This window comes from Limulus polyphemus, unplaced genomic scaffold (assembly GCF_000517525.1).
Source record: "Limulus polyphemus unplaced genomic scaffold, Limulus_polyphemus-2.1.2 Scaffold825, whole genome shotgun sequence".
In the NCBI taxonomy this organism is placed as follows: Eukaryota; Metazoa; Arthropoda; class Merostomata; order Xiphosura; family Limulidae; genus Limulus; species Limulus polyphemus.
This window is the reverse complement of record NW_013666435.1, coordinates 1-11,031: the sequence shown is the minus strand read 5'-3', so window position 1 is coordinate 11,031 and position 11,031 is coordinate 1. Positions and strand designations below refer to the sequence as shown.

Sequence of the window (11,031 nt, the reverse complement as noted above, 5' to 3'; positions counted from 1 at the left end):
GTTTCTTCAGGAATGCTCTAGTGTTTGCTAGATGGGGTAGGCGGGTATATATAAGAGGGGACAACGTGACGCAGGAACGTAATGTGTGTGTAGACAGTGAGTAATTGATCTGCAGTCAGCAGTATTATTGACGTTCGTTGTTATAGTGTTTGTTTAGTGCGATTGTTGAAGTTGAGTGTATCGGTAAAGTTATATTCGGAAAGAATAAACCAGTTTTATTAAGTAAAGACTTGTGTCGTTAAAATTTCGTCGGAACGAAGTTACGGAAAGTTAATTAACAAACGGAGACGTAACAATATGTTACATTTTAATGGCATGTAACTGTGCGACATCACGAGGTAACAGAAAGGAAACAGCTATTGTAATGAACCAAATGCAAAAAAAAAAACAGGAAAGGATTTACTTCTCACGCCATTTTTCATACTTAGCTGTTGAACAAAACTGGAAGCTAGAAAGAACTTTGGACAGGAGAAAAAAGAGAACAAAAGCAGAACAACAAACATACATACCGTGATATGTTGGCATATCCTATGTTTTCTATCTGTAACTGTCTTTTCGTGTGCGCAAGTACATATGATGCATTATCGTAATAGAATTGTTTAGTGTCATCATTTACCCACACACAAGAAAATTCAGTCAAGTTTACAACATAGACTACTTCAAAACTTTCTTGTTCGAAGTCACGTGACGCTGCTCGCGCATGCTCGAATTATCAGGGAACTCCTCGAATTTTGTCGAAGCCTCTTTGTTAGTATATAAGCCTGGCGAGAAAAGAATGAGAAATGAAATGATGTAAAAGCGAACAGTATGTTACGACAGCGGAAGTCGTGCGACGCTGGGAGTATGCGCTGGTGTTCTAGAAAGATCGAAGAACCTGTTGAACGTCCTAGCGTTTGCTAGACACGCGCTCTTATAGTATATAAGCCGGCAAATAAAGTGACGGGATAGATAATTGCAGACGGACAATTGAGTAAAGCGCGGTAGTGATTGTAAGTAAAGTGCGTGAATCGTTGTGAATTATAGTGTTTAAGTTAAACTGACTGTGGAAATTAAGTGTATTGCAAAATGTTATTGAGAAAGAATAAACTAGTTTTATTTAAGAAACGACTTGTATCGCTGAAGTTTCTGGGAAAGAATGTCTACGGAAAATTAACAAACGAACAGAGACGTAACAAGTAGCTACGATAAGTTTTGTGTTGGTGAGCCGTAAAGTGTGTGTTTGCACTCGTAGAGTGCAAAATTATTGAGATTGTGAATCGCTGTGATCTATAGCGTGAATTATAAAAGTCGTTAGGTTGAAAGTGACGAGAAACGTACTGACTGTGAAATTACTGTGTACTAAAAGTTTGTATAGAGAAAGAATAAACTGGTTTAATCAAGAAAGGACTTGTATCGCTGAAGTTCCTCGGAAAGAATTTCTACCGGAAATTAACAAACAAGCAGATATGTAACACTGCAGTTATCAGTATATATGATTATACGATACTTGTAAGGATATCAGTTGATCTGAAAATACCACAATACAAACGGTAGTGAGAGTAAGTGTATTGCTATCAAATTTTCGTCACTATAAGACGGTTTAGATCATAGGAATAAGAAAACCGGAATAAACAAAAAAGCTAGAAACATGATCAATTATAACCGTAATGAGTATTTGAAACCTGAATATAGAATCATGAAATTCTAGGAATTTTAAGAACATTATTCAAAAGAAGTTAAGTGGTAAATAACAAAAATGTTATTTTTTTTTCATTTTTCAACAATTGTTCTACCAACTGGTGGCTTCTTATTGGTCAGTAGTAATTTTGGGGCTAAAATAGGGGTTTCTATAAGTGTGGTGGACACAGAACAAATAGTCTGTTGTGTTGCTTTGTATTTAACAACTTAATAAACAAACCAATTAGTGTCACGAATTCATTTATCTTAATTCACATGGCAGAAACACGTATATTATTCAATAGTGTATTTTATTTATTACTATCTAGTATTTCGCTTGGTGTCTCCACAAAGGACACATTCTGCACAAAATATTTAAGGCTAACTGTTGTGAGTGATCATGATAACCTGTAGTAGTAGCATTAGTGCTGAACGCCGTGTTAAGTCACTTGAAATGCTCTGCAACTAAAGAAATTTTGTCTCATAAATGATTAATATACATCGCGTTTAAATTGAAACCTTGAACATTATGACCAGTCGGCCTGGTACTGTTTGAAAGGCCTCGTTGACAGCGACATACAACAGCCAAGTTGTGGTTGAATGATGTTATACATTCTTCTCACTGGAAAGCCATAATTGTCCAGAAAATAATGATATTATTTAAATCATTATCAGCTTCATTGTGATTTCATATCACACACAAATCATTACTAAACATCATATCTCATCAATTAAGATGTTCTTCACCGTGAGACTTGTCATATCATGACAGCCCAATTTCTGCTTTTCAATAACACATATAAGAAACAGCTGAATAACTCATAAGAATCAACCAACTATTCAAAATTGTCAAAAATTTGTACCTCAACAGCCGACAACTATTTATATATTTGTTGCCCAGATGCATAACTAAGGTTACGTCAAATGAGAAACTTTGAAACATTTTATGTTTAATCCTAAGTGCTCGGTAAAACTGTTTGAAAAACTACAGTGCTCAAAATGTTGTTATCAAATAAATCTATTGGAAAATGTTTTATTTTTCTTCGCAGAAGAGCCTTTCTAATCACTATTCCTAATTATTAGTTTATTTTTTCACCATACATTCGTTCTTATATCCTGATTTAACCTTCATATTTGGTTATATTAGTACGGTACGCGATTACTGATAGCAAGGTGATTTCAAAGGCACAGGAAGTTGACTACGTTATATTAAAATGATTTGAACAAGTGAACCAGAAAATCACGCGACAACCACAGCTGATATAAAGTCGCAGTGGAACGGAAGGTATCAAAACTGGATATTTACATTGTTAGGCATTTCGTACGTAGCCTGATGTCACCGAAAATTGATCGTGTTTGGTAAAGATATGTAACTGTCCTGCTCAACGCTAAATACTCGACACTCAAATTATAAAGATGTGTTTAGGCCGAGGGTTTAGAAGTTCCAAGACGGGAATATCCCCTGTACTTGATGGCATTGGAAAACAAAGGAATGTGTATCAACTTGAAGCATCAGAACCATCCACAAAGAGACGGCAACAAGTCGTACCACAACCGTGGCAAGCAAAGTACGATTTCTTGTAACACAAACACATATATTACTTGCCCTAGGCAACAGTATACAACACAATCAAGAAGAATCCCCTTTTGGGAAAGCGACACAACTCACGTGTGACCTAGCTGTTCAACTGTTGAATACTTCAAGCAGATGGAGAATGAAATGGTCATTCTTGCTGTTCCATACGTTCGTATGAAGAAATACCGATCAAGTTACCGGACGTAGCGTCTATGGATATAGAGTGTTCAGACTGTTGAAATGGGTACTGGGAAATCGTCGTCCTTTTACACTGGGTGGCTTATTGAAAACAATCAAAGAAGAAGGGCTGTTTTGTATATAACATGACTGAGCCTTTTCCAATGAAAACTACGTTGCGGGACTATGGTCAAAATGCACGTCCGTCAGGTGCATGATCAGACGTGACAACGTAGCCTTTAACTACGTGATAAGGCTCCAAAATCGTTTTAACATAACGTACTCAACTTATGCATTAATATTTGCTATTTACATTTTCTAACTAAGAAATTATACTCACATGTGAATTCCAGTTTGGCCTTGCAGAGTATCGGCTACAGTCTGTTTAGAGTACATATTTATGGGTGTATTGTACTGATGATGTAAAACATTGGGACCCGAGACAGAACTGGATATCCCCGAATCAGAAGTCGGTGTTCGACCAGGATTCAATGTGACATGAGACAATCCCGCGATTTTCGCAGATTCCTTTAACTGCAAAGGTTAAGTATTTCACTATAAATGATACATTATTAAAGACAGAGTTTAAAAAGTGATATATATAATAGACTGCCTGTTACGGATATACATATTTTTGCAACAGCTAGACTCTGATAAAGTTTAACCGAATGAATTGTGGATGGAATACGTTCTTCTATTACATAAAAAATCATGAGTTTTTACCTAGTCCTTCTTTGCGCTACAAATGTTACAACTTCTACTTGTTCTACTTTATTAACACTGTATAAAACAACGGGCAAGTCTATATTATAATACTTTAGTACCATTACATAAGACAGCCTATACTATCTAAAAAACATTAATTTGTGAAAAATTAGAAAAAAGAAATCATTCATATTACCTTAGCCATCATTTTCGCCTCGTTTACACGGTTGGTTGGCGAGAAGGATTTATTCTCAACTGGGTCATGAACGTGTCTTAAGTAGGAACCTATCGGAATATCATGCCTTGGTTTGGCTTTAGGGAAAACCAACTGGACTGTCCGATAAGGCTGAAATAAATGGAAAAATATTTAAGTTTACATGCATAACCTTCTAACCTGAACTGTATTTACAGTAGCTCGTTTAATCATTTGTTTTATAAAAACGATAAGAAAATGAATATCTAAAATGAAATTGTAAAAAACAGGAGTTGGAAATATTACAAGAAAGTGAAAAATCTGGAAGAATATGAAAAAGCGTTTTTTTACCTATTATCTAACTTTTTTGCACATAAATGGGAACTATTCGTGATAAAGCAATTATTTTTGGTGGATATATCACAACTTAAAAAACATGAATATACAAAGACCAAGAAGCACTACATCTGCTCAAATGGGGTGATAGACAGCAAAATAAAACATTCCAATATTCAACATGGCTGCATGCTGTCGGATGGTCCACTTGATTTTTGGCTATCGCAGAGCATATGCTACATTGACAGATGTCATCCCACAGCATTTAGCCACGTTGTATATTGAATAGTTTCGTTCAGCTGTCTGTCATGTCATCCCAAGGATCTATGCCATCGTTCGCATTGCTCCACTTGGCAATCATTTCTGATTACCATTCGTGTTCTCCATGATCTAAGTGGTCTAGCCACTATGACTATTGTTTCATGAGGAATATAATTAATTTTATTGATGTTTGAACATGTCGATACAATTTATAGAAGCCTTCTCTACGTGAACAACAGAGCCAACTGTAACGAATTTTTAGAACAGTTATTCACTCAATACATTTAATGGTTTAGTTTCATTGGCAGTATATCACTAGTTACAGCTCGTGAAATGTAAAACTCTCAAAGTAAAAAGAGCCATAATTTGGAATTGATTGAATCGACTTATCTAAAGAGCCCCATTTAAGAACAACATTATTGCATGTCTGTAATATAACTGAGGATGACCTTATGAAGGATCTTATCCTATTCCTCAGTCAGTGAAACACTAAGATTTCTGAAGTCGCGTGGTATGTTAAGATGTTGATTTACAAGTCGCCCAAGAAAAAGACCTCAGATGTGTTTTATATTCAGATTATGAGTATTTTGTGACCAATCCATGTCCTCCATGGCATAAGCTGGGGAACCTTTATCGATCTTAGATTAGACTCATGAAGATTTTTTATTATCCGTTTGTCACTTATAACCATTATTGATGCTACACTGAAGTATTGGATCATAGACAGTAGACCTATTAACGGCCATTTTATGTCGATAGTAACTATTACGTGTTGTAATTGAAATTCCATGCTTTGTCCAGGATGTACATGCCTATTGTTTGATAACGTGTCCATAATATTTCTACTACGTACCTGGTATCCTTAAAATGAGTAGTTTCCTATCTCTGCATTTGCTGAGTTACTATCATTTGAGCGTTTCTGAAAGCTTGTACTTTCAACAAATATCTCCACCAGCAATTAACATTCTAATTATACTGGAATAATAATTATTAAAACGGTTGTTAAAATATTTGAACGTAACCTGTCATAAGAATGTACAGTTGTTTTGGATAATTGTCTACTGGCTATTCACCTTGGAAAGATCAATGGTTACATTTTTCATCTACATTTGGGTTCATCTACAAGTTTTGTACACGTAACAAGTGGTATGCTGACTTTTGGAATTGTATTTAGCATAATTTGCCCAGGTAACATGAAATGTTTGCACTTTTATTTTGTATTTTATAAACAGGAAGACAGGCAAACTCGACAGAGTGTCCATTCATGTAATCATAGAGATAATTCTTAGTGATTTCTGCCCTAACACGATGCTGCTAATTTATGAGGCTTGTTTTTAACTAAGTTCTAAGTAAAATCCTACATATGTACTATATGTATATGATCTGAGAGGACCATTTCAAAACGTTACGATTGATACCTCGAAATCAGAATGATCAATAAGTACTTTGTAACAGATAGACTAATTCTGCAAGAGAAACACATTGGTCTGTGCGAAAACACCGTGGCATAAACCTTTCAAAGTGTTGATTTACGATTTCTTGATATGTATTGACATTTAGACATGCAGATATTTATCTGATCAACCTAATACACTATGTGCAGAATATAGTCCATACTAAAACACTCCCACTACAATCCTTGACAGTTATCATAACACAACCATGATCAAAGTGTTCACATAACTATCTTCAAATCCATATTTTATCATCACTTTGGAACTGGATCAAGCACCTTTTGTCACACCGCATAATGGTCAGTAATCAAGATCATAATATTGACTGGTTTTACATAAAGTATAATGGTGAAATGCATTAGTGGATATATGCACGGTTTGCCTATTCCAACCTTTCCAAAGTCCCCACATCCACGGAGACCATATTGCACAAACCTCACATTTAGTTCCCGTTGACATGTAGCTAAATTTCCTGCACTAATGTAACTTTGAATTTTTATTTGATTTTTCTGAATATTGACAATGGACTAGTCTCACACACAGGATCTCGCATACGACCAAACACTAAGAATATTTCATATAACGATTTTCCATACTCTTTGCAGTCGATAACATTTTGAGGCAATAAGTAAATAACATTAGTGTGATATCTTGCACACAGCTTGCTCCACCACTCTACCTACCTATCAGACGTGCTTCTGTACTTATAATAAATGAGGTATGGCATCTTGCACACAGCTCGTTCCACTAATCTACCTACATATCTGACGTGCTTCTGTATTTATACTAGCTGAGGTGTGACATCATGCACACAGTTCGTTCCACCAATCTACCTACCTATCTGACCTGCTTCTTTACTTATAATAAATGAGGTATGGCATCTTGCATCTAGCTCGCTCCATTAATCTACCTACATATCTGACGTGCTTCTGTATTTATATTAGCTGAGGTGTGACATCATGCACACAGCTCTCTCCACCAATCTACCTACCTATCTGATGTACTTCTATATTTATGCTAACTGAATTCACTTGCAGCGCGTTTTTGGAGAGCCATGTCGCAAATTCCAGGAGTGTCACTGACGTTGTGTATACGTACTATGTGTGTGTGAAACAAATAAACAAACAAAAAAACAGTCATTGATTGATGACTGACTAGGCCAGTCAAAACATGTTTGTTTTCTGTACGTGATTTTAGTTTGATTTTAAATACATTTTTCGTTAGTGGTTAGTAATGTTTTTGATTTATTTTATTGAAGTGAATTTAGCTGTTCCATTTAACTAATAAATATACATGTATATTTGTGCGTGAGTGTGTTTGTGTGTTCGTTCTATCATGGTACTAGTGTTCTCTGTGTGACCGCAAGTGGTCCAATGGTAAGTGTGTGGGGCTGCATGTCGAAGTTTTCAAGGTTTGAAACATAATGCCACTAAAGGCAACCCGAATTTTCAATTGTAGGCGCGTTATAAAAAGTGATAGTCAACCCCTTTAGTTAATTTAAAGAGCCTGAAAAAGCTCTTGTGGTGGCGGGTACTAATCGTTGGCTGCCTTCCATCTGGTCAGTAATTAAAAATTAGAGACAATTTTACTTAAACCCTAGGGGTCTCTGACCTTACCGTTTACCCCACGTGCGCATAAGATGCCGTTCTAGTTGAAAAATCCAATTCTTGTTCACTTGTAGCAAACACAAAACAAAAACTTTAAAACGTATAACATGGACATGAGAACTTTGGTCAAGAAAGAAAAGTACAAATGCAAGGTAGAAGCTGTAAAGCGACAAATGTTCCAGTTCGTAAGATTGAGTTCTACCGAAATTCAAACAAATGGAGCAAGATGAAAACTAGGAAGTTTCAAGACACCTACTATCTTCAAACCTTAAATATCAATTGACTGTCTAAGGCCAATAATGGATAAGACATGAACATAAGGTAAAGGAAGATTGTGTTGGTGTCGAGTTTCATTAAGAAGTAGTAATATGTTAACCTAATGTGACTGTTTGTCAGTTTATCGGGTGATGAGATATTAATTAGGATTTGTGTTGAATATATGTATGTAGACAGAATGTTGTAAAAGACTCGAATCACCAAGATTTTTTTAAGGTCCTGTTTCTACAGCTCTTCAAATGTGCACCAACGAAATTTCAACACGATGTCACAACAAGATCGTTTCCACATGTTATCACAAGTTTATCTCAATGTCCCGACAAATTACCTTCTTCACGTTCTTTCAAGGTTAATAACAACCTAGCCAATTACTACATTATTATAAGGACATGACTTAGAAAAATCATAGTAAAGACAGTGCTTAGAAATACAGTTATGATGTGTAACGTTTTCATTACTCGGTATGTAAATTGGTAATTCAGACATTTAAAAAGTTGCTATAAATATAATCCAATAGAAACATTCAGATATAAAGGAAACCAATAGAAAGATCCAATTATCAGCATTTCATATATATGACAAATAGACAAAAGATGGCGTGAGAGAGTGAAATATAGAAAATGAAAGAACCAAAAATTGTGCTAGATATCTAGAAATACAAAGTGTCCATTGTAAATGTTCTTTGCTTTCCTTAGACTTGGAGCTATAAATACTTCCTCTTAAGTACCCATCTTTCCAAAGGACAAAGAAAATTGAAACCATTATTTGTAAATATTTTCAAACCTGGTGCTGTATTGTTTGATGTTCTTTTCGCTGTTCGTTGAAATATTCTTGCTGTTCGTAATCAGCAAAGTTCTGTGGCGTGATATAATGCGGCTGATATTCGGAAGTCATCTTTGTCGTCAACAGATTACTTGGAGTAGAAACACTAACGAATCCGGTAGGCTTCGGCTGATAAACGATGTTGGCCAATGGATGACCTGTGTCTGCAGGATTCGGGGTGTTGGGGGTTGTGATAGATGATTGAGCCGACCTGGGTACTCTGTATATAAATAATAAATAAACTAAATCAGAAAGGATTTATACATATCTATACTAATTACTGCTGTCATGAAATCATTCAAATTTGGAACATTTCAAAATCAAACACCCTGTTTATTCACTGTTTAGCTTCTCTAACGAAGTCGTTTGTATCTGCTATGCACAAAAATCTTATAGCACCTCGATCATATTTAACTTTTACTATCAATATGTATATATCTGCGTATGAGTGGATAAATAAAATCATTGGGATATGTGTTACGTGTGAACGTTATATTATTAACTGTGCTGTGTAACACATACCAATACGAAACTAACTGTGGCAATATCAACTTACCTGTAGATTTACTACAGTGTGTAATATGGATATACTAGCAGAAACTCGCAAAACATTTGCGGTCAAGTTAGTATCTTTATTGCAACAGTACTCCTTTAAATACATGATTTCTAGAATAATACAAACGAATTCTAATCGCGGACACTGCAATCTATAAATCCACTTGTCTTCGCTTTAGTTTAATTAGGGCAAAGCTAAAAGCATACTTAACACTACCAATGCATGCACTTATATTGCTATTAAACGACCCAACGTTAGACCTATTCAAAAACTTTGATAAGCTTTTAATATATTGATGTACAAAATGCTTACTAAACTATATTTACATCCACCTTTTGTTTACATTCTTTGAAATGAAGTGCGTGCATATACACATTTAGATTGTATGGCGCGCGCGCATTTTCAGGACAGAGTAAACTACTATTATAACAAATATGACATTTTACGTTGTATTATTAACATATCTGTAGATTTACCATATTGTGTAATACGGTTCTATATTGCAGCTTACGTTGTATTATCAACATGGCCCGGCACGGCTAGGTGGTTAGGGCGCTCGACTCGCAATCTGAGGGTCGCGGGTTCGAATCCCTGTCACACCAAACATGCTCGCCCTTTGAGCCGTGGGGCGTTATAATGTGACGGCCAATCCCACTATTCGTTGGTAAAAGAGTAGCCCAAGAGTTAGCGGTGGGTGGTGATGACTAGCTGCCTTCCCTCGTGTAGCTTTGCGCGAAATTCAGAAACAAAAGCAAACAATTATCAACATACCTGTAGAATTGCTATAGTGTGTAATGTGGGTCTGTATGTCGTTTTACGTTATATTATCAATATACCTATAGTAATACGGTTCTATATTGCGGCTTACGTTGTATTATCAACATACCTGTAGAATTACTATAGTGTGTAATGTGGGTCTGTATGTCGTTTTACGTTATATTATCAATATACCTATAGTAATACGGTTCTATATTGCGGCTTACGTTGTATTATCAACATACCTGTAGAATTACTATAGTGTGTAATATGGGTCGATATTCTACTACATGTTGTAATTATCAAAATAGAGTACATTTCCTATAGTATGAAATAAAGGTCGGCTATATTTAATGTCACAATTAATCAGTTTTATAACTTAAATAAAATACTAACAATGTTAAAAACATTACAGTGTGTTGTCAAGTTAACCTGTTATGTTATGTTATGTTATTTTTAACGTTTAAAGCGTGTATTTCTTACCGTAGATTTTTCAACAGATTTATCCTCAATTTTTCATTTCATAGATTAAATACGGTATGATTTAAGACACGTTGCGCCTGAAAAGGTACAAATTCAAAGCTTTATTGACCAAAATTGTCAAAATTTAATTTCTTTAGAAAGCCAATAAAGAGTTATCAGTAAAATTTGAAGGT

The 11,031-nt window shown here is 35.4% G+C and overlaps 1 protein-coding gene across 1 annotated transcript in view; it reads right to left on the bottom strand.

Annotated features, from left to right (window-relative positions):
* LOC106460734 overlaps positions 1-9,287 on the bottom strand; it is a 13,739-nt gene extending 4,452 nt beyond the window's left edge. Inside the window, exons 1-3 of the mRNA XM_013920470.2 lie at positions 9,025-9,287; positions 4,311-4,460; positions 3,750-3,943 (exon numbers count right to left, since the gene is read on the bottom strand). Coding sequence (XP_013775924.1) covers positions 3,750-3,943; positions 4,311-4,460; positions 9,025-9,135 — 455 coding nt within the window. The 5' untranslated portion in view covers positions 9,136-9,287. The remainder of the gene's footprint in view (positions 1-3,749; positions 3,944-4,310; positions 4,461-9,024) is intronic.
* Between the last annotated feature and the right edge of the window lie 1,744 nt (positions 9,288-11,031).